At 35.4% G+C, this 26035-nt stretch overlaps 4 protein-coding genes, 1 long non-coding RNA gene and 1 other non-coding gene across 7 annotated transcripts; 3 read left to right on the top strand and 3 right to left on the bottom strand.

Moving 5' to 3' along the window:
- Window positions 1-137: 137 nt before the first annotated feature.
- LOC100246063 (E3 ubiquitin-protein ligase COP1) lies at window positions 138-9009 on the top strand. Its single transcript, XM_002270294.5, has 13 exons — window positions 138-730; window positions 2916-2993; window positions 3682-3837; window positions 4169-4522; window positions 4913-5067; window positions 5239-5304; window positions 5492-5570; window positions 6412-6567; window positions 6698-6796; window positions 7590-7694; window positions 7928-8107; window positions 8288-8398; window positions 8473-9009. Exons 1-13 carry the CDS (start codon window positions 377-379, stop codon window positions 8641-8643), a joined length of 2064 nt encoding a protein of 687 aa, XP_002270330.3. The 5' UTR covers window positions 138-376; the 3' UTR covers window positions 8644-9009.
- Window positions 9010-10960: 1951 nt separating this feature from the next.
- LOC100256357 (probable tyrosine-protein phosphatase DSP4) lies at window positions 10961-13404 on the top strand. The gene is made up of 5 exons (XM_002273044.5): window positions 10961-11422; window positions 11532-11625; window positions 12626-12683; window positions 12785-12828; window positions 12936-13404. Exons 1-5 carry the CDS (start codon window positions 11181-11183, stop codon window positions 13128-13130), a joined length of 633 nt encoding a protein of 210 aa, XP_002273080.3. The 5' UTR covers window positions 10961-11180; the 3' UTR covers window positions 13131-13404.
- Window positions 13405-14116: 712 nt separating this feature from the next.
- Window positions 14117-14710, bottom strand: LOC132254450 (uncharacterized). The gene is made up of 2 exons (XR_009466737.1): window positions 14640-14710; window positions 14117-14570 (listed from the first exon to the last, which is right to left on the bottom strand). It is a non-coding gene; the product is annotated as an uncharacterized LOC132254450 (long non-coding RNA).
- LOC132254590 (small nucleolar RNA snoR111) lies at window positions 14304-14432 on the bottom strand. Its single transcript, XR_009466852.1, has one exon. It is a non-coding gene; the product is annotated as a small nucleolar RNA snoR111 (small nucleolar RNA).
- A 2456-nt stretch (window positions 14711-17166) lies between the features above and the next one.
- LOC104880475 (protein CLMP1) lies at window positions 17167-24193 on the top strand. Of its 2 annotated transcripts, XR_009466845.1 has the most exons (3): window positions 17167-17379; window positions 17484-20103; window positions 22447-24193. XR_009466845.1 is itself a non-coding variant. In XM_059740481.1 (2 exons), the coding sequence occupies exon 2, from the start codon at window positions 17580-17582 to the stop codon at window positions 19914-19916; it is 2337 nt and encodes a 778-aa protein (XP_059596464.1). In that variant the 5' UTR covers window positions 17167-17379; window positions 17484-17579; the 3' UTR covers window positions 19917-20302. The 2 variants fall into 2 exon arrangements, 1 of the variants encoding a protein (XP_059596464.1); XM_059740481.1 differs by lacking the exon at window positions 22447-24193 and having other exon boundaries at window positions 17484-20302.
- Window positions 23687-25334, bottom strand: LOC100232928 (1-aminocyclopropane-1-carboxylate oxidase). The gene is made up of 4 exons (XM_059740482.1): window positions 25100-25334; window positions 24750-24976; window positions 24331-24664; window positions 23687-24230 (listed from the first exon to the last, which is right to left on the bottom strand). Exons 1-4 carry the CDS (start codon window positions 25202-25204, stop codon window positions 23940-23942), a joined length of 957 nt encoding a protein of 318 aa, XP_059596465.1. The 5' UTR covers window positions 25205-25334; the 3' UTR covers window positions 23687-23939.
- Window positions 25335-26035: the final 701 nt, after the last annotated feature.

Here is a 26035-nt window from a genome sequence, read left to right as displayed (position 1 = left end):
CCAAACAGGCCCCTAAGCCTGCTGAATGAAGCGCTAAGACAAAGCAAAACTGGAAACGACGCCGTTTAATATATTTGTATGAATCGTATGGTTGCGTCCCTACGAGCCACAGGGAGGAGCGTATAAACAAACGCATTTATCGAGAAAACGAATCAAAAAAACGCCCGCCCAACGTGGGCCGTTTCTACCCTCACAAAAATCTTCTCCTTTCTCTCTCTCTTCACCTTTTTCTCTCTCATGAACAGCCACTCACTACACAGCATTTCATTTCGTTTTCTGCTTCTGTACGGAAACACTAGGTTCATCCCTCCATCCCTCCCTCCCTCCGACCGGCATCACCAGCAGAAGAAAGAGGAATCTAGAGAGAGAGAGAGTCATGGGGGACAGCTCAATGGGCGCTCTGGTCCCCACAGTGAAGCAGCCGGAGCCTGCCGGATCTTCGTCGGAGGCCGTGACTGCACCACCTCCACCGCCACCTCCGGAGCCGGCACCAGAGGAGCAGGCAGAGGTCCCCGCCGTGGAGGCCGCGGAAACCGGAGTCAGCGAGGTTGACAAGGACTTGCTGTGTCCTATCTGCATGCAGATCATCAAGGACGCGTTTCTCACGGCTTGTGGCCATAGCTTCTGCTACATGTGCATTGTGACTCATCTCAACAACAAGAACGATTGTCCCTGCTGTGGTCACTTCCTCACCACCAACCATCTCTTCCCTAATTTTCTCCTCAATAAGGTCGGTCAGTTTTTTGTCGAAGATTGTTGTGATAATTTGTCGGTCTTCTGAATTTTGGGATCTGTTTATGGTAATGCATCGTTTAGTTCCCGAGAGAATGCGGTGAAAGAGAGGAAATTAAAATTTGGTGTCTTGGATTTTCATTGCTTAATATCCGGACAAAATTAGAAATTACACTCAACCAAGCCGGATAAGATCAACTATTCAGCTTAGGTGAGTTGAGTTTTTCCTTCTTCGGAACAAAAGCAAGAGGAATTGTAAGAGACAAAAGTTTCTTTTCTAATATTTTCTCAGAAACAAACGGATGGTAAGGGAAACTCTTGTGGATCTTGTATCCTCATGAAGTTTGATCAAGTTGGTGTTTTAATTTTTCTTCTTTATTGTTGTTTAACTGTCAATTTAGTTTCCTTATTAGACAATAAAATTGCGTTCAATTATCTTGTTACTGTTTTCCTGAGGGGTACACAATACCAGAGATGGAGAGAGCATTCTAACCTGCGCTGTGTTAGTGTTTGTTTAGCGCGGTTAATATCTGCTGATGGCACTTGAGATATTTTATGGTTTCTATTACAAAATTAGGAATTATATTTTAATGTACATTATAATTTTAGGGATAGTCTTTATTCATTTGGGTAGGATTTTGCAGCAATTCGTTGAGGACTTGCTTCAGTCTCCTGAAACAATCAGCACTTTATGAGCTGCTGTTTCTTTCCTTATGCATTCCCTGAAACATATAATTAAATTATCATAAGTACCTTTATTGACTATCGAGTATTATTATCCCTCAAACTTCACAAGTATGAATAAGGAAGAGTGAAATACCCCACCCTAAAAAAAATAAAAAAATAAAATAAAAAAAGAAGAAAAAAGCTATAGGAGAGTGTCCTGATAGGAATCATTAACAATTTCAATTGCTTCATCGTGGTGGTTCTTTTTCACTTGGCTGAAGGCTATTGCTATTGATGCTGATGTTGAACTTTCTATAACAAATCTGAAGGTGGTAAAGGAAACAAAAATGAAGTTTCTGTTCCCCTGATAGAATGAGAAATGCTGGGATTGTGATGCATTACTGCCAGAATAACATGTTTCAAGAAAATAAAATGCTATTCAGTTTGAACAGATTTATTGAATAGCATTGCCAACAAATTCAATAGCATTGTGTGTAATGTTTTATGAAATGAGTTTTGCTCATGAGTGTGTCAATAACACTATTCAGTGAACCTTTTTTGTCTGCATCACTTTGTTTGTTTTCTTGATATCTGTTGCCCAAAGAAAACCCTCTTAGTTTGAACAAAAGTCGACAAGCATTTCATATTACCAAATGCCATATTCCCCAGAAAATGGTATTAAAACCAAAATGATCTTTGAAACTGGTTGATATTATATAAATTATTAACAAATAAGATATCAGTCACAATAGGATTTTTTTTTTCTGGTCCTACTTATCCCTGTGGCATCCTCTTAACCTCTATACAAATTCCAAATGACCACAGTTTAAGGGAAGGGGAAATCTCACCTCCATTATTGAGAAGGTATCTGATCCAATCCTTGATTAACCTTTAGGATTCCCTGTCAACATTTCCAACCCTGCGTGTCCTCACAATCCACTCTGCCTTCCCTTTAAGCTGAGGTGATCCACTATACATGTGGCTAAACCTCCTCTATACTAGAGCTTACCATAAAGAGACAATAAAGTGCGTATATAAATATTCTATGTAGACACCTTTCTGCAACTTTACTTTTGGTTAATTTTCTCACATGTGCCCAAACCATTAAGGTAATGTCAATCACCTGATGTAATGTCTGGATTCAACTTCAATGTTGTTGTTTTTTTTTTTTAAATAATTCTAAAGAACACACTACTCTCTTAATTGCCCATCCCATGAACAAATAAGTATGTGTTCTAAATTTTTTGCAAAATTAGGGTAATTTGTTTGTTAGTATTTTGTTGGAGGGTTCGCTTGAAGAACTTAGTGTTACTCTAGGGAAAAGGAACTCTCCTCGTTTATATGTGACTGTGTATGTCTAGTTTAAACTGATATGTGGATATTTAAGTACTAAATTTAACTCTGAAACATGAGGCTCTACTTTTCTGATTGCCTTTATCTTTAAATTATTAGCATCTTGAAATTATCTACTTTGAAAGGTAGGCTTATGTATAAACTCTCTTCATAAAAAATTTCAGTTTTTAAGGAAGACTTCTGCTCGTCAAATAGCGAAAACTGCAACTCCTTTTGAACATCTTCGCCAGGCACTACAGCAGGTCAGTTATTATATCAAATTTGAAAATTTTGCAAAACAAACTTGTAATTGTTCTTCTGTGGGTTAGAAAGTAATAAAATCACCTATTTTCCAATTTTAGTGCACAATAGCTTCATGGTAACAATATTTAATGTATTACTCCATAGGGAAAGACTGTTATATCCTCTTGCATTACAGGCGTGATTATTTTCAATATGGGTCCTCTTGAATGGACTTATTACATTTGAATGAATTTTGCAGATCTCCTACAACTTAGGGTGAGATCAAGGCTTACATGAGATGTTTGTCTCATGCCTTGAGGCATGCTTTACCTAATATTTCAGGTGGCTCATATATATCTATATATCACTTGCTAAGAGTGATATTATCTTTGTGTAGCAAGGTGATGAATTTTATTTCTTACTTGAATTTGATTATGATCACTCGCATTATTTAGAGCACAAATTGTTGGATATAAAAGGGAGATGACTCCAATATATGATCATGAACGGTCATGTACTAGCTGCAACTTTTCCATTGATCTTTCAGGATAACAGGATTTTTTGCCAGTTAGAGCTATATTTAGTGTGTCAATTTTATTTCTTCTCCTAATGTTTTGGATCCAGATTCACTTAAATTTTGCATTTTACCACCCATGTAATCGTGCTTTGATTTGTATAGAGTGTGACTTGCTTGTGATTCTTAGACAGGGTTGTGAAGTGTCAGTTAAGGAGCTAGACAGTCTGATGTCTCTGCTTGTGGAGAAGAGGAGGAAAATGGAGCAAGAAGAAGCTGAGACAAATATGCAGATTCTGCTTGATTTCTTGCATTGTCTAAGGAAGCAAAAGCTTGAAGAGCTCAACGAGGTTCTTGAACTTGAACTTATTTCTTTCCAGCAGTTACATTTTTCCTCTTTTAAATTAAGGATTGGTTCTCTTCCAAGTGGAAGTGGTAGCATTTTCTTGTAGATATACATTGGTAAAACTGGAGGTAGGTGGGCTACTCATTGGCGGGGTTTACCTCAAAAAGGGGAATAATACTACCAAGGATCAAACTACAGAGGATATTTTCCTTTTTGTTTTGATGTGATCTTTTTCCCTGTTGGATGACTGCTTTAAGAATTTAACCAAAAAGATTGTTTCCTTTTTAACTGCACCAGATTAAATATGTATTAATAGTTTTCTTTTTTTATTTTAGATACAAACTGATCTTCAGTACATTAAGGAGGACATAAATGCTGTAGAAAGACAGAGAATAGATTTATATCGATCAAGGGAAAGATACTCAGTGAAACTGAGGATGCTGGCTGATGATCCTATTGCAACAAAAGCATGGCCTTCATTGACGGATAAGCATAGTAGTGGAATTATCTCTAGTGCCCATAGTACACAAGGCCGGATGGGTGCAGGTAGTTCACAGAACAAGAAAGCTGATGTAAAGGCTCAAGTAAGTTCTCATGGATTACAAAGAAAAGATGCTTATAGTGGGTCAGATTCACATGTTACTCAATCAGGGCTGGTTGTAGCAAGAAAAAGACTGCTCCATGCACAGGTTAGTATTCTTGCGAGATTTCACATCCACTAACCTGGCTATAGGTTTGAGTTATCAGATAAATATTTATTTTAATAATCATCGATACCAACTTGAGAATATCCAAATTTCCCACTGGTTGGATCAGAGGATGACCAGTGAGCATGCAAGAAATCTGGACCAAATCTATAAATCCTTTGAGATTTTTTTTATGAAATCGGTTTCTGTCTTTTGGATGGCTAGAAAATATCCTTGCTCATTTTTTATATCCTTAATGCGCTTGATGGTGCTATTATGCTGTTGACCAGCTTCTCTCATTGCATGTTGTTGAAAGACTAATAATGACATTAAAAACCTATTGTTAGAGATTAATTGTTCCAAACATGTTCATGTTGCCATCTCTTGTAATAGTTCAATGACCTACAAGATTGTTACTTGCAAAAACGGAGGCATTGGGTGCGGCAACAACATAAACAGGAAGAAAGGGACACAAATTCTATTCGAGAAGGTTATCATGCAGGTCTTGAGGATTTCCAATCTGTGCTAACTACGTTTACACGATATAGGTATATATATTTTGATCATTTTCTTCCACTATTTGTTTTTAGTTCCACATTCCTGTTTCCCTTTTAGGAGCCTTCTGTGATGTCCTTATTGCTGCTTATCTGCATTACAAATTTTCAGATAATTTCTTCACCCTTTGTTGCTTACATCCTCTATTTGGTTGTTTGAATTAGTCGGTTGAGAGTCATTGCTGAACTTAGGCATGGGGATCTTTTTCACTCTGCCAATATTGTGTCAAGGTGCGTTGAAATGCATTCTATACTATTTAATTACAATTATTTTTTTAACTCCCGAGGTCAGAAAACTTTTCTTGATGTCACCCTTTTTGCTGTTGTTGAATTGTTAATTTGCATTCATCATATTAATTGTACTTCAGTAAATAATGAACAAACTGTTGAGTTGAGTATTTCCCATATTTTCTTGCAGTATAGAATTTGATCGAGATGATGAATTGTTTGCTACTGCTGGAGTTTCACGGCGGATCAAAGTTTTTGAGTTTTCCTCTGTAAGGGTTGCACAACATATGCTGCTTTCAGATAGATTTTGTTATTGCACGATTCAGCTTGATAAATCTTTAAGCCTAACTATTTAGTGTGAGCTACATGAATCCTGTTTAGGTATTTAGATCTGTCAAAGTATTTACTCTTCATTGAGTGCTTGAATCCTGGGCTGTGAGTCCTTATGGTGCCACCAACTTGATGGGAAGAGTTTTACTTGGTAAATTTATAAAAATATTTCCAAGAAAAGATCCAGGACAAATTGTTTATACTAGTAAATTTACAAATTATTTCCCAGAAAGGCTTTGGGGCAAATGACTTATGATTCCATTCATTGTGTGGTCCGTTGCTACCTATACTCAAATTCCAATGACTGGTGGGTATGAGTGCTGTTCTGTGCTGCTTTGTTACCTTGTTATAATGTTCATATGCATAGTTGCCTAGCTAGTTTTCTAGACTATGTGGGTGCAAAATTTATGATATTCTATCGAATCTTTAAATTTGATAATGCATTTTCATGCATTTGATATGGAAAAAAATATGCAGTTACTTAATATATCTCTATCAACTAAGCTGTTTCCTGAACAATAGTTTTTTTCTTATTTGTATTGCTATGGAGGTTTTTCATTGCTTTGGCTGTTGATCAACTGATCACATGACCATTTAATTTGGAACTTTCCATCTTGCCTTACGAGCATTATTCAACTGTCTATGCCTAAAATCTCTTTACCGTGACCCCTTTAAGTGGTGCTACTAGCTGATGATTATCTTAAACAAAACATGTTTCAGTATGTATGTATTATACTTGTGTCTTCTATTGAGAGTTGCAAGTGTTTGATTGTTTTTTAGGTAGTGAATGAACCAGCAGATGTGCACTGTCCAGTTGTGGAAATGTCCACGCGATCAAAACTTAGTTGCTTGAGTTGGAATAAGTACACAAAGAACCATATAGCTAGCAGTGATTATGAAGGGATAGTAACTGTTTGGGATGTAACTACTCGTCAGGTAGAAATTGTATCTCTTCTCTTCTGTTAATCTCAATTACATCATATATGCACAAATGTTGATCTGCATTCACAATTTTCTAACCTCCCAATGATTTCGAGTTTGTTCACTAAGATTCTTTTTCTTCTAGAGTGTGATGGAATACGAGGAGCATGAAAAGCGAGCATGGAGTGTTGATTTTTCACGCACTGAACCTTCAATGCTTGTATCCGGCAGTGATGACTGCAAGGTAGTTGGAATTTGAAATCTATGGGAAATGGAACATTGTGTGATCTTGACATATACACTGAAGATTGACTATATTCCATGTATGGGTCACATGTGTGGGGGAGTCAAGGAAGAACAGAACCATCTCTGAAGCATTTGCTAGCCATGTTTCAGCACTCGGAAAGAATTGAGCAAATAGAAAAGGATTAAAAACCATATGGAGACCTAGGCATGGAGATTGTTCATATATCTCATATACTTTGGTTAATCTTAGCTATCGAGAAACACAAATTATTCCTTAAGAAGTTGGTTAAAGTTCATAAAGAGTCTTGTCATGTACTGACCTGAGCATATCTTTGTAGTGCTCATCTATTATTAGAGGTCGAGGTGTCATTTACACTCTTTGAAGTATGAATTCTGGTTGTACCAATGTGTTTGTACTTCACAGAACACTCAACCTCATTGTTGAAAATGTTTTCCCTTTGCTTTATAAGGTGACTGGATCAAGATAGTCTGTTTTATAGTGTCCCGAGTCAGAAGCTGAAGAATCTGAATTTTTCTGGATTAGCTTTCAATGTGGCAAAATAGAATTACTAAATTTCTTTATTACGAAAGCATTTCCCTTTAGCCTGATCTTGTTTTTTCTTCCCCTGCATTACATTTTGATGGGTATGTGGAATTTTTAGGTTCTCAGTTCCCATTTGAAAACTCGTAATTAGAGTATGTGGAATTTTAGCAGTAAGCTAACTCTGATTGATTTTTCATTTTAGATGAGTTTCAGTGTGTTGTGTATCTCTGTTCTATGTATCAAACAGGTCAAAATTTGGTGCACAAAGCAGGAAGCTAGCGTTCTTAACATTGACATGAAAGCAAATATTTGTTCGGTCAAGTATAATCCTGGATCTAGCATTTACGTCGCAGTATGTATTCCCAACCTTGATACTTCTTGTTCTATTGTTCCCTCTAGGCACAAATGTCTATAAATATATAACTATTGTAAAGGAGGTTTGCACTTAGACACCCTCTTTCTGTTTCTTTGTTTCTCATTTAATGGAAAAATAATAATAATTCAACCTAATAAAACTTATCAGATCATTTTGGGCATGTAGTTGGATAAAATCCATATATAACATTAACTATTGGCATTTTGCAGGTGGGTTCTGCAGATCATCACATTCACTATTATGACCTGAGAAATATCAACCAACCACTGCATGTCTTCAGTGGGCATAGAAAAGCTGTTTCGTATGTGAAATTCTTATCTAACAATGAACTTGCTTCCGCATCCACTGACAGCACATTGCGATTGTGGGACGTAAAGGAAAATATGCCTGTAAGTTATTATGTTTTTATTGTTTATTTTGTTCTATCCCCGCATTATAAATCCCTCTGTATGGTGATACCTGCCAATTTTTTTAGTACGTTGACCATCCATTTTTGGAAAATCTTGTGGAAATTACATATGGTACGAACAACTAATTCATCTCAATTCCTTTTTCATAATTTTTCTTAGGTTCGCACATTTCGAGGGCATTCAAATGAGAAGAATTTTGTGGGTCTCACAGTAAACAGCGAATACATTGCCTGTGGCAGTGAAACAAACGAAGTGTTCGCGTATCACAAGGTTACAAAATACTTAAAGAAGCTAGCATTAGGCATCTAGTCCCAAACTAATTTAATTTTTGTGTTCACTTGCAGGCCATCTCCAAACCTGCAGCTTGGCACAGGTTTGGTTCATCTGATTTGGATGATACTGATGATGACAATGGATCATATTTCATCAGTGCTGTGTGTTGGAAGAGCGATAGCCCAACAATGTTGACTGCAAATAGCCAAGGAACGATAAAAGTCCTCGTCCTCGCTGCCTGAACGGTAAAAGAGATAATAAAATTAAGATTATATTATCAACTTTTAGAACTGCACCCCCCTCCCCACCCTCCACATAATTTATGAGGGTATTTATTTGTATATAATCATCATTCATATAGCTTCATAGCTGCTTACTTCTTGTCAAGGGCTTTAACACAATCTAGGACTTCATACTTTTGCCTTTTACTCAACCGATGAACTGCGGCCTTTGCAAGTGTATCATATGTTACCCAGAGACTCAAATGTATTCTATTTTTGGAATTTCAACTAGAATTGTAAACTAAGTTGCCAACATTTTTCAGGGAATCATCACTGTCTTTTGATTATTACTGATATCCTTAATGGGAATGGTGATTTTCTGAAGTCCTTCCAATTGTTATGAGCTTTTCTAAGCCTTTTTGTTTTCTCCCCTGAATATTTCAATTGCTGTTCCAGAATTTCTTCAATAGTACTGGTATGAAAATTAAACACGGCAAATGCCAGATTGATTTCAAAGCTTTTATCAGGAAGAGGAAGAAGCATAAACGAAAAGGTATACACTGCGAACTGATTTCAAGATTGCAATCCAAGGATGGGACCTAAGCCGAAAGGCAGTCCACAAACTTGAGTTCCTAAATATCAATTTTTGAGATGCTTAACCAACCACGAATTCTCTAATTTTCAAGGTTCATAAAGAAGTCATCCATGTCATCGAAGCTTAGTGGCTTCTATCAAGTAGCTTCACTGACCTATTAAAATAAAGCAATTCTTTTATTTAATTATTACATAGGTTGAAAATTGAAAAATGATTTATTTATTTTTTAATAAACGTTTAGGTCACGTTGGTTATTAAAAAAATATTTTAAAATAAATTTTTGTATTTGGAATCTTGGATGAAGTGTATTTTTTTTTTTAAAAAAAAAAAATCTTTATATTCAATGTTTGAAATATCAGTAAATATAAATATTGGATTTTATGGATATATCGAAAATATCGGTATTTGAGTTTTATGGATGTATAGGAAATATCGAAAATATCGATAGAGATTTTAACAAAAATATCAATTGAATAAAAATTGTTCAAGATTCATGTAAATGCTTAAAAAAACTTTCAAAAAGTGATAAAATAAGAAATAATACATATATTAAAGTTATTTTGTAAGTGTAATTGATATAAGTACGATTAAAAATGATATTTATCAAATTTTTATAAAAAATTTGCTTAAATAATTTTTATTTATTTATTTTAAATTTTTTAATATACTTTTATTAAAACATGTTTTATTACATTTTAAATAAAAAATTAAATTGATTTATATAAAATATTTTATTTGAGATTTAATTTTTAAGATTTTATTATAATTTTTTGGTGATAACTTTTTCTTAACATTAATTCATTTAAATAATTTATCTTATCAAATTAATTTTAATTTATAAAATATTATAATTTCATTAATTTTTTTATATTGTAACCATTTTTAAATAAAATTACAAGGATAAATATTTAAAATGTTTGCTTTGATTTTTTTTTATAAGAAATTTTGGATTTTTACATAAATATTGGTGATATATCACCCATATATATATATATATATATATTTATTTATTTATTTTATGAAAAATCCTCATATCAATAATTCGACTTCGCTTACCTTCGATATTCGATATTTCACCGATATTTCGAGGAAATATTTTGAAATTTTAATCCTTGCATATATTCTAATAATTGTTTTATTTTATTTTGAGGATTTTAATCCTTGCATATATTCTAATAATTGTTTTATTTTATTTTCCTCAATTTTTTTTGGAAGCAAATGTAATTTTGTTTGAATCAATTTTTAAGAAGTTTATATATATTTTTCTTTAAAAGAAAAGAGGCAAAAAGTTTATATGCTATACGTTTAATTTTATTTTTATTTATTTTTATCATTTAAAGTTTCGACATCATGTTTTTAAAATGAAAAAAACGGTAGAACATGTGTCAACACGCGGGCGTATGTGTTGTCATACCATATTTGGAGGTTAAAAAGACAATAGAAGAAGATAAATTATTTTATTTCATTTATTATAAAGCATAAAATAAAAATATATGCTCTTAATTTTTTTATTTTACATCGGAAAAAGATGTGTGGAGAAATTAATTAAAGTATTAAATCAAAGCTTTTTGCACGCCCACTTTTCTTTGTTTCCTCATTTTCCCTACTCCCCCCTCCTCACACTTGGATTTCCGTTATGCCAAGTGGAGCCTCCAATTTCTAACTTTTTTTTTTTTTTTTTTTTTCTTTTTGGCCTTTTTCCTTTTGCTTTTGCTCTCTCATTTCCAGTCAATGTTTCACCATTTCAGTTTTCTTTCTTTCCACGACACTCCCTGCTCGCTCATCACGCACTGCGCATGTTATCAAACGTCACCCTCCCTTTCCACTGTGTATAAAAAGGAGGAGGAGAAGGAGAAGATGCTCATTCCTCAGATCCTCTTAGATTCTGAAACCCTGATGAATCCGGAAAAATAATCTTGAATTCTCTTCCTAAAATTCAAAGCTTTCGCGCCAAAAAGAAGTCATGAAATTAGAAAGCTCGGAGGTCGAGATCTGTGCGGCGGTTGTCGGAGCTCCATCTCCGACCGGGCAGATCTCGTTGGTGGCTAAGGTTCAGGGGAGCGTTGATGAAGCTGATAGAGATGGAGAAGAGCTGTTCGTGCCGCCTCTGAACTTCGCGATGGTTGATTGTGGCGTTTTCAGGTCTGGTTTTCCCGATACTGCCAACTTCACCTTCTTGCAGACGCTTGGCCTTCGTTCGATCATGTGAGTGAATCGCTATTGCTTTTTCTTTTTTCTTTTTTCTTTTTTTCGGTTATTGTTTGTTGTGAACAGGTGTTTTGATTTGGATTTGATATGTGTGTTTTTAATGTAGATATCTCTGCCCTGAGCCTTATCCTGAACCGAACATCGAGTTTCTCAAATGTAATGGAATTCGGCTCTTCCAGTTCGGGATCGATGGATGTAAGGTTCGGTTTTGTTCTTTTTTTAATTAATTTAAATATCGATTTGGCGTTTGATAATGCGGAGAAGCTAATCGAATTACTAGTATGAGGTATATGGTACTGGAATTTTGATTATCGATAGTGGAAAAGTTGAGCTGTTCATTTTGAATTTTGGTTGAAGATTCGATGTTATGAAGTTCCAAATCTGGTACTGATTTCTAGAAATTGATAAGTTTCTGGTAAAGCATAATCTCGTATGTGGTTCGATTGCTTGGAAATTGAGACGGAGATGAGAATCGAACTCAGTTATTTATACGGCCATATTTTGTGTGGATAAAGCAAAATATTTGTTAATAATTTCTTATATTCCTGAGATATATTATTTTCTGCTTGTTATTAAATATAGCTATTAGTCTTGATTCAAGAACGCTTTAGGGGAATTTAAATAGCTTGATCTAAGGCTATTTGATTCCAGAACTCAGAATTTCTCGGATAACCATCTGTTCTTCACAAGCAGTTGTTAGATTAACCATAATTTCATAGCTCAAGTAACATTCGTTTGAGAGCGAGTGTCCAAATAACATCCATATGAATCCATGTGACCCGTGCTAAGTAACATTCATCTGTTTCAGAAACAGTGTTCTTCGATTAACCCAAAATTTGAAGTCAAAATAACATCCTGGGTGAATGGACTCATAGAGAGAAAACTGAACCTAATGTTGCTCCATGTGGGTTGTTCCACAGAGAACTCTACCAAATGTTATTGTGATCTTAGGTATGAATTTGTTCACAGAATATATTTGTCCATAGTTTGAACCTTACGTTGCTCCAATGCTCCTTGTGATCTCTTACTTTCTACCAATAGACAGGGGTACCTTTGGAAAATTTCGGTTAGTCATTATATAAATAGTTGGAATTTTTCGGTTTGTCATTATATAATTATCAGAAAGATAATCACAAATTTGCATTTAAAAACTCCTTTGTCTTCAATAAGTTGATAGTTGATAATGTTGGGACTTGGCAGGAGCCTTTCGTAAACATCCCAGAGGACACAATTCGTGAAGCATTGAAAGTGGTCCTTGGTATCACAATCACTTCAACTTTTAAATAACTTTGTGCCCAACATAGGTTGCTTGCTTGCTTTAGAATCTGCTCACCCATGCTTGAATTGTCTGCCATGCAGATAAAAGAAATCACCCACTCCTCATTCATTGCAAACGAGGGAAGGTGAGTACTCTCCTCTTAGGATGGATTGCTTGGTGTAACCTCATACAAAGATGCCTCAGTTCTGAATCTTCTGTCCATTAATGCGCAATGTCTTTTATGCTTTGCAGCACCGCACTGGTTGCCTTGTGGGATGCTTAAGAAAGCTGCAACGATGGTGCCTGTCTTCAATTTTTGATGAGTACCAGAGGTTTGCTGCCGCCAAAGCTAGAATATCAGACCAGAGGTTTATGGAGTTGTTTGATATTTCCAGCTTCAAGCACTTGCCAATGACATCTCCACCTTCTAGGAGGTGCCAAAGCTAAAATACCAGAGTAGAGTTTCTGGAGTCTTCCTTTTTTTTTTCTTTTTTTCTTTTTGAAGATTACAAAAAAAAAAAAAAAACTAGAGATACCATACAGACCGCCTGCGTAAAAGAGTAGTAGTTGAAACAATTCAAAATATCCATTGGGATGGATTGAGTTTTGAGTTGTTCGTTGATGCGTAGTGATTCATAGGGATGGATTGAACTGGCATTGAGTTTGAGTTGGGGTGTCTGCGTAGAGAAAATTATAATAAAGTTCCTGTCCCAAAACAAAAGATTGTAATGTGGTTAGCCAGGCACTGTAATATTAGTATCCTATTTTAAAAAATATCTTTAAATCTGAATGATTTATTTTTAAAAAGGTAATTTCAATTTAAATATTAAAATTTAAAACTATCTTAAAACAAATATTTTTAAATTCTAAAAATTAGCTGTTTCAAATTAATGTTTTATAAGTCTTTATAGATTAGATAATTTCAATTTATATAATAAAATTTAAAATTATATTAAAATAAATATTTTTAAATTCAAAAAATTAGCTGTTTCAAATTAATGTTTAATTCTTTATAGATTTGAAAATATTTTTCAAATCATTTTTTGAGTGGATACTCTCAAATTTTCAGTGCAAACAAATTTTGATTATTTAAAAAAAATGGCAAAAACACTTTCACACTACTCATGCTCTCAAATCTCGACCATTTCAAGGTAATGAGAAAAAAAAATCACCCAAATTTGAATCTTAACTACTTAAGTCTTGTAGCTGCTAAACAACAATTCATAATTTTTTCACATTGTATTTAAAAATAAATATAACTAAAATTCAAGAAAAATAAATAAATAAAATTTATTTATTACCTAAAAATAAAATTACCTATAAAAATAATTTATTAATAATAAATCTACATTTTATTTACTTTCATTCAATTTCCCTCCGTTTTTTTGATATCCAAACACGTTTTCCCGTGTGCAAACATATCCCCTCTTTCATTTTATTTTCTGGGGTAAAAAAAAAACATTATGCAAGAAAAACGAGAGTGCATTAGGGCGTAGAGCATTCCGCATGGAGAAATAAGTTATAACTCTCCAATCCGTTCGAAGTGAAGAAACAACCCTCCCATTTCACCCAATAATTTTCCCAGAGGAAAATAAGATAAAAAACATTAGTAAGAAAGAAATGTAGACGAGCAACAATCGAATCGCCAATCCAGAGTAATGACGACTGAAACGATATCTCGCCTTTCCGTTCGCTCTACCTCCTCTTGTTATCAATGACGAGACATTCACATTCGTCTCTCATTTTCTCAGTCAAGCAGAGGCTTTCTTCTCGAAATCAAGGAATCTTCATCTAAAACCCTAACCCTAAAGCCACACCAAGATCCAAATCAATGAATCTTCGACTAAGACCCTAACCCTAAAGCCATACCAAGATCAAGATCAAGACCTCAAAAACCCTTACGGATCGAGTAAGACCCTACTCCTAAAGCCGCCATACCAAGATCAAGATCTAGACCTAGACCTCAAAAACCCTTACGGATCGAGAAAGATGGAGTGACGAAATCTGAAAACCCTAAAGGATCGAGAGTGTAGGAGAGGCTAAGGCGGCATGCTCTTTTATAGGGAGCGATCACCAACCCTAAGGTAACCTTTGATACTACTCGATTACGATAATACCCCTTTGCCAATGTTAAAAAAGATAAACTTTATCCCCTATTTATTTTAAATAAAATATTAATAATTATTATTATTATTATTTTTAAATTATTATTATTATGATTTTATTATAATATTACTATATATATATATATATATATATATATATATATATATATATATTAAAACCATTTATTTTTAAATTTATTTATAATTACAAAACTATTTTTATTTTTAATAGTTTTTAATAATATTTGAATTAAATTTAATTGAATTTATTTTAAAAAATTACTTATCAAATACTTTTATTTTTATAAAATATTAAAAAACTATTTTCTTTTTTAACTTAAAAATATCTTTCAAAAACAAACATTAGAAAATATGACCAAACTTCAAGAAAAAAGTGAGATTTGATTCACTAATATGAAAATACATGAAAAAAAAACCCAAAATTTTTTAAATTAGTATTATACTCATTTATTTAAAAATAATTTAAAATATATGTACTTTTTAATGAGTCGTCTCATTATTCTAAAAAATGCCCTTTTACTTATCATGTCTTTCAAATCAATTAACAATTAGATTCCTCTATATAAATATTTTTGCTCCTTTTAGATATTTTATTATTATTTTATTTGAGATTTATTTATTTTTTATTTGGAAACAAACAACTTGTGGGATTTTTATTTTAGCTTTCTACAAGTTTAGAAAATATTGTACAAAAAAATCCTATTTAGATAGGATTAATTTTTTTTTATTCCCTATAATTTTAAAAGAAAATATTGTCAAACAAAACCTATTTGATCATAATTACCAATTCAAAAAGTAATAAGGTTGTTTATTAAATAATAAATAATAAATTTAATAATATATAATTATTTTAATTATGATTAATTTATTTAATATAAAATTTTATATATTTATTTTTATATCATATATCAAAATACAATCATATTGTAAAACATGTTATATCTGGAAAAACTCTTCCAAGAAATTTTATTATCTATTATATCAAACAAGTATTAATTTTATATAATAAATTCAAATTTATTATTGGTTTATTTATTATCAAGAATATGAATTTATTTTTAACTAATTAATACTAGAATAATTTTTTTTTTCAAATTCTTACTTTAGAATGTTTCTAAAGAAAAAAAATCTCAAATAATAAAATAATATAATAAAACAATAATAATAATAATAAAATATCTAAAAGAAAGAGAAATACCTACATAGAAGAGTCTAGTTGTCAATTGATTTGGATGACATGACAAATAAATGAGCATTTTTGAGAATAATTGCATGACTCGTTAAAAAGTGCATGAAATTTTAACAATATAATAATAATAATAATAATAATAAAATATCTAAAAGGAAGAAAAACATCAACATAGAGGAATCTAGCTATCAACTGATTTGGATGACATGACAAATAAAATGACATTTTTGAGAATAATTGCATGGTTCGTTAAAAGTGTATGAATTTCAAATCATTTTTAAATAAAATGAGGATACTAATTTAAAAATCTCACTTTTCCCAAAAAAACAAAATTATGAAAACAATTTTTAAAAACTCTCAAAATATTTTTAAAAATATTACCAAACAAAATTATATATATATATATTTGCAAACAAAGAATTAATTAAATAATAAAATATTTAATTCTACTTTTATATTTTTCATTATTAATAATTAATATTACACTTATGATAATATATTCATGGATTATAATCTCTTTATATTTAAAAATAATTTAAATATTTTTAAAATATAATTGTTTAATGATGTTCAATAAAATTTTATCAAAGGTCTGCCAAAAGAGCCTTTAATAAGTAGATGTAGCTACCCTAACATTTTTAATTCAAAATCGAAGTAGAGATTTGTTAGAGCATGGAAACAAATTTTTTGGACATCTAGATATTTTCCAATTTAATTAATTTGGATTGCTTTTAAAATAAGAAACATTGATATAAAAGGTATAAATCCACCTTATATTTTAAAAAATTAATTTAAATAATTTTTAAAACTATTATTTTTGTGTAATTTAATTTTTTTTTTTGGGTATAAAAATTTAGTATTATTTTCTAATTTTAAGCACAAAAAACAGAATTAATAAATAAGAACTAAATATATGAGATGAGTTGGGTTTGGTCCATCACAGCCCCTTATCTGGGCCGGACCAAACAGATATGCCTATAAATGGGCAACTGAAGAGAGAAGAATCAGAAGATGTAACTTTTGTAATTTCTAGAAACTTCGAGGTGGTAAATGGAAATAATCCTGAATTCAACGTCTATTTATCTGCCACGTGTTGCATCCTCACAGCAGAGATTGATGGGTCCCTCAGGTGCATTTGTGACGTGATGAAATCAACGACTGTACCAAAAAGTCTACAGATCCAACGGTCAGGCTATGATCAAGGTGGATTCTGATGCTGCTATCTAGGGTTTGAACTCCTTTCGCTTTTCTGAAAACCCCATCTCCCTATAGGGGCTTTGCTGCGATATTTATTCATCAAACCATCCAACCCAAGTTTTAGGGACTCCGCAGGTGAATCACTCAGCATCAGAATCTACACAGAGGTTGGATTTTTTCATTTGTAAGTTGCCATTTCCCTCTCTCTCTCTCTCTCTCTCTCTCTCTCTCTCTCTCTCTCTCTCTTTTTTCGCAATATCTGTAAAAGCTCTGAATTTCATTACTCAGAGAAGGAAATCATCGTAGTGGACACTGCAAAGTTGCGTATTCTGTGTTGTTTTGATTCAAGCTCTTTGTATTTGGGGAGGGTGAGAGTGGTATTATATGGGGAAATCTGGAGGGAGAAAAAAGAAGAGTGGTGGTGTGAAGCCAGAGTCGGGAGATAACCCAATTCCAAATGCTAATGGGGGTGTTGATTTGGACTCGTCAATCTTTTTGAGAAGAGCCCACGAGCTGAAAGAAGAGGGAAATAAGAGGTTTCAATCGAAGGATTATGTGGGTGCCCTTGAGCAGTATGATAGTGCGCTCCGGCTTACGCCGAAAACCCACCCAGATAGGGCGGTGTTTCATAGCAATAGAGCGGCTTGTTTGATGCAAATGAAGCCCATAGATTATGAGACTGTTATTTCTGAGTGTACTATGGCGCTTCAGATTCAGCCCCGGTTTGTCCGGGCTCTTCTTAGGAGGGCTCGGGCGTTTGAGGCGATAGGGAAGTATGAAATGGCGATGCAGGATGTGCAAGCCCTGTTGGGTGCTGACCCGAATCATCGAGATGCTTTGGAGATTGCCCGCAGGATTAGGACCGCCCTTGGGCCACGCCAAGAGGCTCAGCAGGACTTGCAGAGCCGCCCATCCCCGGCTGCCCTTGGGGCTTCAGCAGTTCGAGGAGCACCAATTGGTGGTCTTGGACCATGTTTACCAGCTCGGCCGGTGCAGAAAAAGGCAGTGCCGGCAGCACAAGTGGGGTCAGTTGTGTCACCAAATAATAAGCCAGAGAAGGCTCAATCCAATTTTGTTGCTGAATATGGTTCTGATACTAAGACCCAGCTTCCGAAACTTGTGTTGAAGCCTTCAAATGGTTCGTCCAAACCCAATTCTAATCAAAGTAAGAGTAACAAGAAGGAACAGTCATCTTCATTGGGTGCATTGTCTGCTGGTGAGCAGGCTATTAAGGCTGTGATTCGTTGGAGGCCGTTGAAGCTTGTTTATGATCATGACATAAGGCTTGCCCAAATGCCAGTGAATTGTAATTTTAGAGTGTTGAGGGAGATTGTGAGCAAACGCTTTCCATCATCAAAGTCTGTTTTGATTAAGTATAAGGATAGTGATGGTGATTTGGTGACCATAACCTGTGCAGGAGAACTCAGATTGGCAGAATCCTTTGTGGACAGCCTTATTGTGAAGGAAACCGAAACTGATAAAACAGACTCAATTGGAATGTTGAGGTTGCATATTGTTGAGGTGAATCCTGAGCAGGAGCCACCTTTATTGGAAGAAGAGGAGGAGAGGCCTCCTGAGAGCGAGGGGCTTGAGGGAGAGGATAATGGGTCTCACTCTTCACTAGGTGATTCAGTGCTGGACACTGCAGGTACAGAGATTGAAAAGACAGAGAAGGAAGCTCCAAAGGAGAAAGCTGGAGCTTCGGAGGACCCTGAGTCCAAGGAAGTGGAGATGGATGATTGGCTCTTTGAGTTTGCTCAACTGTTCAGAACCCATGTTGGTATTGACCCAGATGCTCACATTGACCTACATGAGCTTGGAATGGAGCTCTGTTCTGAAGCTCTTGAGGAGACAGTGACAAGTGAAGAGGCTCAAAGCCTGTTTGACAAGGCTGCTTCAAAATTCCAGGAGGTAGCTGCATTGGCTTTCTTCAATTGGGGGAATGTTCATATGTGTGCAGCAAGGAAACGCATTCCTTTGGATGAATCTGCTGCAAAAGATGTAATGGCAACCCAACTTCAAGTGGCTTATGACTGGGTCAGAGAAAAATATACTTTGGCCAGAGAGAAGTATGAGGAGGCCCTTTTGATCAAGCCTGACTTTTATGAGGGGTTGCTGGCCTTGGGGCAACAGCAATTTGAAATGGCAAAACTTCATTGGTCATTTGCTTTGGCTAAGAAATTAGACCTCTCAGGCTGGGATGCTACGGAAACGATTAAGCTTTTTGATAGTGCTGAGGAGAAGATGAAAGCTGCGACTGAGATGTGGGAGAAGCTGGAGGAGCAGAGAGCTAATGAGCTAAAAGATCCAAGCGTAAGCAAGAGAGAAGAACTGCTAAAGAGAAGGAAGAAACAAGGAAGTGGTACTGAAACTGAGTCCTCTGTAATTGGTGGGCAGGCAGAGGTTTCGGCTGAAGAAGCAGCAGAACAAGCAGCAGTGATGAGATCACAGATACATCTCTTCTGGGGTAACATGCTGTTTGAGCGATCCCAAGTTGAATGCAAATTAGGGCTGGATGGCTGGAAGAAGAACCTGGATGCCGCTGTTGAGCGCTTTAAGCTTGCTGGAGCTTCTGAGGCTGACATTTCAATGGTTCTGAAGAACCATTCCTCCAATGGGGATGCGGTAGAAAGCAATGAAAAAAAATCTGAGAATTTAAGCACCGATGTGGCTGGGACAACAGATGATAAGAATGAAGTTGATCAAGTATCTGGAAAGTGATATATTCTGTGTGCAGGAGTTTCAATACAAAATTAGGCCCATATTTTCTCCCTAACCACAAGTTTGAATGGGCAAAAGGGAGAACTTGTCTCAGCAAGAGGGTGGATTTGTGTCTAAATAGAAACATTGGGTGCAACATTGCAAAGCTGTGTAATCACTGAGAAGTTTTGGTTTTAAATTCTTCATGGTAACCTTCAAAATGACTTGTTCAGAACATTATTCGAAACACCAATGAGTTTTCTGTGAACAATTTTATGTGCTTCAGGATCTGATTTATGGTCTGGCCTCTCCATCTTGAAATGTATGGTGATTCATCATGGCAAGCTTTGTCTCAACAATTTGTTATCATTTAACTATTTTAATTCTTGAAACTTGTGGCTTTAGTACCCTGGATGGAAGTTTTTAAGTAGTAGACTGGTAGTTTGCATATTAAATACAATCCACTCATTTTATGTTATTAACAGATGTTTGGAACATTTTTTGGGTAAGCATATGAAGAGTAGACTTCGGGGCCTGTATGTGAAAACTTCCCCCAATCATTGAGAAATGTAGACTTCCAATATAACTGGGTCATTAGAAACTGTTATCACTCTTTTTCCATGTTAGGTTTCCGCAGCATTGCATGAGTGATGATCCAGGATTAAACTGAGACAATGGGACATGATTTTTGTTGAAAGGTAACCTCAAACACTTAGGAATGGACTTTGGATGAGACACAGAAATGCATTTGGGTTGATGAGACCTTTTAACTAATAGATGTCCCTTCCATCAATATCAAGATAATTTCTCTCCATCTAAGTTATATTTTCTGTTAAATCATATTCTCTAGGTGTCCTTTTGAGTTAAACCATTTCCTCTCGTTGTCTTGTTGGGAAATATTTTCTATTAAGTCTTATTCTGATCTATGTTTTTTGTCTCAAAAATGCTGCTAGATCTTTATTAGCACTGGTCTGGTATCTGAAGAGGCTCCAATGATTGATTTGTTACTTGTTATGGGTAACTTTTATCTAAAGAGACATTACCTATAAAAAAAAAAAAAAATTAAAAAAAGCCTTCATCAAAAGATGGCTTAGTATTTGAACACTGATATTGCTCTGCTTTTTACATTTAGCCTCATGGTTGAGCAAAAAACTTGTTATTCCATTATTAGATGATCTCATTATATTGAGTTTGATTTTACTGGTTGCTCTGTTTGATTCTAAAGACGTTCAATGGTTACTAACTTGTGACTCCTGTCATTCATCTTATCCCACACTGGATAATTTTCTTGAAGACAGTTTGGTGATTTATGGCTTGTGAGACAATCTCATTGAGTCTTGGTTCAACTAGTTACTCTGTTATTCTTTTGTGTCTATGTTTGATTCTCTCTACAAAATTTCTGTTCTAAATAATGAGAGATTTATTAAGCAAGTGGCAGAGATTCTAAACAATTGAAGCAAAATTATTGGACCAGAAAACCACAGAAACCATTGAAGAAAGACGAGGAAACTTACCAGTCTAGCAGGGCATAGTAGTGCTAAAGAAGTCCTCTGGTGATGCTGATCACATTTTAGGTGAAGCTGTCTGCCTCCAAATCTGCATTTCTAGGAACCCACTGTGGAGCACATTCATCTCCCCTGATAAGTGAATTGCTTTGTTTCTCCCCATTGAAAGTCCCCATCAACATCCCTTTGCTTTACCCCTTGGGAACATGAGGCTGTGGTGTCCTTGAGAAAAAAAGCTTGCTTTAAATTGATTATGATCTCTCCCAGCTCCTCTCTTATATCACCTTTAATGTAAGCTTTAGAGACCAGATATATTGTGACTGTCAATACACCCTAATAATCTTCTGATACCTATTACCTTGAATTCCCAAGGATGCAACCATTTGTTTTGACACGGGCAACCAAGGATGTAGTCTAAACTTGTAAAATATGCAAGTGTCAAACATTTTCAATTCCTAAATGTGTTATTCATGTGTGACATTTACTTGTTGGTTCGATTATCCTAATACATGGTAGCCATTCGGGGATTTTCTTTAACATAAACTAATTATGCAAGTTGTCTGTAAACCTTGAGCTTTAATTTGTGCCACAAACTGGTGTTCTTATTGTAGTTGTTGATATTCCATCTTTACCTATTTTTTAGGTTTAGAATCTATTACATGTGACATATTAAAGTGGTTTCCCAGGTTTTCTTTTTATACAATTCTTACTGCTAATAGTTTGGAGTATTGGTGCCAGTTCTTTTTCTCCTTCCCCCCCTCAATTCTCCCTGCTGTAATCCTAGACTGGAATTATCTACTCTGTTTAGTTAGTTTTTTCATGGGTAACTTGTTAGAAGATTCACATCCTCTCTGAACTTTTCAACACACACTAAGCATAACCTTGCCGACCTGTTTCAGATGGTTTAATTATGTGAGTGATAAAGGTTTTTTTTTTTTTCTGAAAAAGAAAAATGCAAAATGCTTACGTAACTTGATTGTACTTTCATTGAATTAGTGATAACTTGATTAGTACTTCATCTCTAACACTTTGTTTCTCCTCCTCAGATGTCTTACCCATTATTAGACAGCACTAGTTGGAGCAAAGAAGTAGCTGTGGTTCTTCAAGCAAATGGGGCATCCCACCAAACTTTTAGGCAACTGGTTCTTCGGTCAGATGTTTTCTCATTATAGAGTTGACTTTGTTGCTTGTGTTATCTTATTTTTCCGTTTTACTTGGCCAACCTCTCTTTTTGCCACCATGTTCATGCATCCTTCCCTCCCCAAACCTCACCACCCACATACCAACTGAGCTATGGCAGCTCATTGGCATGAAAATTTTCCCTTTGATGTCACTGATAATCATTATTTCAATTGATTCTCTACATTCTAGATATGATCAAGACCTGAAGCTTGATTAATCAGAAGAAATATTATGGGATTTCAAGGTATCATCAATGCCATCTCTCCTTGCTGACAAGGATGGAAAGAAAACTTAAAATTTTAATGATACCGGGATGACTCCATTATCTTTTAGTTATCAACATGTTATTGTGTGGTTTATATGATGATTAGAAGGAGGGATGCGACCTCAAGAAATGTTATAGTGCTGTTTCTTTTTTAAGAAAGTGACCATCAGCATACTTCTTATATATCCCAATGAACCTGTACCATAAGAGAAGAATCTGGGTCCCCCAGATTAGTGGGGAAACTGTAACATGGATTTATTGGATTCATATCCCAGATTCGTGTGCGTGCTTTCGGTGTTAGCAATTAGAATTACTTCATAATTGTCATGCAGAGATCATCTTTCCATGGCGTGGTAGGTAGACTCATTTGTTTTTTAAGTGCTCCACTTGCCTTAGTTGAATCTCTAGCTGGATATTGAGGCATAATGAGGTAAGCAAACACTGTGGTGGATCATAATCAAGGCAAAATTTACCTTATTCTTAAAGGAGATGTAACCATTTAGCATCTCCTTTAATTCAATCTGAAAAGCTGATTCCCATGTTTTTTCTCCCCTACTATTCTAAGCTATCCCTGTACATGACACAGTACAGTTTGTTTGCCTTAAATTATTCTTTCCTCTGTTGAAGTTCAACATCAATAACATGTTCAGGTGTTTGATAATTCAAGAGGTATAATGCTCTTAATTATTGGGGTGGCTCTTTAAACTGGGTCATCTCTGCGTTACGGAAAGTCCTTTTTCGTCTATTATAATTAATAAACACATCCTTGTTTGGGCAAATCCACAGTAATCAAACAGTAAAAATGCTCTTAAGCGGAAAAGGCCAAAAGGAATCTGAAGTTCTTAGCAAAGGAGGTTAAGTTTTTGTCACTTTCAACAACAGAACACCTCATCTCCCCCACCATTACACCAGCAGCAGGCATGGTACATCAAGCCTAAGTTTCACACTAGCCAAACATCTTTCTGATAAACCCACAATATAAAGTAGAACTTAGATTCCCAACATTATTACAGTAACACTCATCAGTAGCTAGGCTTAGCATAGTAGCATAAGAAACACACAAACCCCATTTGTTTTCTGTTGGCAAAGGACTCAAACTGTGGCAATGGGACCCAAATTAACAGTAGGTTCCATTGCCTTCATGGCCTCAAACCTTGGTTCCTTGGCCTGGAACTTCAAACCGGCATAAAGCTTCATGTAGTCCTCAAACACGAATTTCGGGTACACTTCGCTTGTCTCCTTTTCTTTCTCCACCAATGCTGGTGCTGGGTAGATGACTGCATCACTGCCTGGGTTGTAGAATGATGCTAATGACATTCTGTTTCCATCAGTTTGGGCGATCACCCGGTGCATCACGCTCTTGTACTTGCCATTGGTGATCACCTACATACGAGAAAAACATGGGAAAATCATGAAATTGCCGTCAGTATCCCTGATTGAAACAGAAACAAGTGATTGAAACTTGGGTCTTCTGGGCATATACCTCAAGCTGATCACCTAGGTTGATGACAATGGAGTGTCGCATCGGTGGAACATCAATCCACTGGCCATCCTTGAGGAGCTGAAGCCCACTGACCTTGTCGTCTTGGAAGAGTAGGATGATGCCACCAGCATCAGTGTGTGCTCTCAGACCCTTGATCAGCTCTGGCTGTGGGCATGGAGGGTAGTTGCTGACCTTGGTGCCAAAGCTTGGCCCCTGAGACCCGTAAAAGGCCTTCTTCAGGTACCCTTTCTCTAGCCCAAGATTCTCACACAGCAAGTCTAGAAGCAGCTCAGCCAGTTTCTCCAAGTGCGCGGTGAATTCCTTCATCGCCTTCCTGTTATATCATTCACAAAATTCATAGGCTTCACACCAAAAAATATACTGTAAACTGAAAGACGAGTAGAGTTTATAATTGTGACCTGTAATCTTCTTCAAGGTCTGGGATTTCAGACATGTTGGAGGTTGGAAGATGGCGGAGGAAGAAGGTGCTTTCCCAGTCCAAATCGTTGATTTCGGACTGAACAGCCTCCAGACCCTTACTTGCCACCATTTCCTTGAACCTCTGCTCCATACACTTCTTGTAATGCTCCTTTGTCAACTTCTCCACTGTGTCCATCAGCTCATGGGATATCCCATGATTCACCAACTGCAGAAAAACCATAAACCCACCATAACCAAGCTCAGTAAAGCTCTGCAAATAGTTGCGGATGAAATTTACAAGCAAGAAGCAAAGAGCTTATAACTAGCTGTATATGTGATATGTGTATACCTCAAAGAAACCCCAGTTCTCACAAGCATCTTTGATATTCTCCATGGTTGCTGCTCTCTCTTCTCCATTGAGATTCTCCATGTTAATAACTGGGAAACTCTCCATCTCTCTCTGTGTATCTCACTCTCTCAACTGCTTCTCCCACTGTGTGTTTGTGAATCTGTGCATCAATCTATGTGGGGGTGGCCTCCAATTTATAGGCATTTCAAGGAGTGGGAGGTGAGAAAAAGATAGAAGACTGTGGGGGCTTCAAAAATATTAAAATTATATATCCAAATACGTGTTAAAAAAATAAAGCAAGAAGTTATTTATTTTTAATTAAAAAAAGAAAAAAGAAAAACAGGACTCGTGGAGGATGTATGTGAACACATCCTGATGGACCCCTACCTTCTTTTGGCTGAATCCATGGCCATGGACCATGGTCTCTTCTTCCTTGCTGAGCCATCATGCTTAGGTGGTTGGGACCCACCTTGGTCACCCTTCCCTTCCTAGATTGGTTCTTGGCCAAACCAGGGTGGCTGCTACTTTTCCCATGCATGCGCCATTCTTTAACTTGTTTTGGGTATGAACATGACATTACATGATATAATTGAAGTTTCCACTGGGACTTCTGGGCTGATGCACCTCCACCAAATTAAGGTAAATATCAAATAAATTTCTTGTGGTCCAATCCCATCCATAAAAATTAGAACAGCTGAAAGTATTGGCCTGATAACATCATTGCCTCACTATCTAATGGTATAAGTTTTTGGATCAAATCCATGGCTTAACATAGTATCAAAGTTTTAATTAAGTAATGATTTCAAGTTGGGATCTTTTGTTGTGTTCGGTTTTCAAAAAATTTGAAAGAAGATGTAAATAAAAATAAAAAATAATTTTTTTTGTATGTTTCTTTAAATAATATTTTTCATATTACAATTTAATATGAAAAAATTA

This window comes from Vitis vinifera, chromosome 10 (assembly GCF_030704535.1).
Source record: "Vitis vinifera cultivar Pinot Noir 40024 chromosome 10, ASM3070453v1".
NCBI classification, from domain to species: domain Eukaryota; kingdom Viridiplantae; phylum Streptophyta; class Magnoliopsida; order Vitales; family Vitaceae; genus Vitis; species Vitis vinifera.
This window is presented reverse-complemented; position numbering and strand designations above follow the sequence as displayed.

What these genes read in the sequence shown, in the direction of transcription:
- LOC100246063 (XM_002270294.5), top strand. Translation starts at nt 377, where the DNA reads ATGGGGGACAGCTCAATGGGCGCTCTGGTCCCCACAGTGAAGCAGCCG. An exon ending in GATCTAGCATTTACGTCGCA is followed by an intron (nt 7,695 to 7,927) that starts GTATGTATTCCC and finishes GGCATTTTGCAG; the next exon opens with GTGGGTTCTGCAGATCATCA. An exon ending in ACGTAAAGGAAAATATGCCT is followed by an intron (nt 8,108 to 8,287) that starts GTAAGTTATTAT and finishes AATTTTTCTTAG; the next exon opens with GTTCGCACATTTCGAGGGCA.
- LOC100256357 (XM_002273044.5), top strand. Translation starts at nt 11,181, where the DNA reads ATGAAATTAGAAAGCTCGGAGGTCGAGATCTGTGCGGCGGTTGTCGGA. An exon ending in CTTGGCCTTCGTTCGATCAT is followed by an intron (nt 11,423 to 11,531) that starts GTGAGTGAATCG and finishes TTTTTAATGTAG; the next exon opens with ATATCTCTGCCCTGAGCCTT. An exon ending in AGCATTGAAAGTGGTCCTTG is followed by an intron (nt 12,684 to 12,784) that starts GTATCACAATCA and finishes TCTGCCATGCAG; the next exon opens with ATAAAAGAAATCACCCACTC.
- LOC104880475 (XM_059740481.1), top strand. Translation starts at nt 17,580, where the DNA reads ATGGGGAAATCTGGAGGGAGAAAAAAGAAGAGTGGTGGTGTGAAGCCA.
- LOC100232928 (XM_059740482.1), bottom strand. Translation starts at nt 25,204, where the DNA reads ATGGAGAGTTTCCCAGTTATTAACATGGAGAATCTCAATGGAGAAGAG. An exon ending in GACCTTGAAGAAGATTACAG is followed by an intron (nt 24,665 to 24,749) that starts GTCACAATTATA and finishes ATGATATAACAG; the next exon opens with GAAGGCGATGAAGGAATTCA. An exon ending in ACCTAGGTGATCAGCTTGAG is followed by an intron (nt 24,231 to 24,330) that starts GTATATGCCCAG and finishes TCTCGTATGTAG; the next exon opens with GTGATCACCAATGGCAAGTA.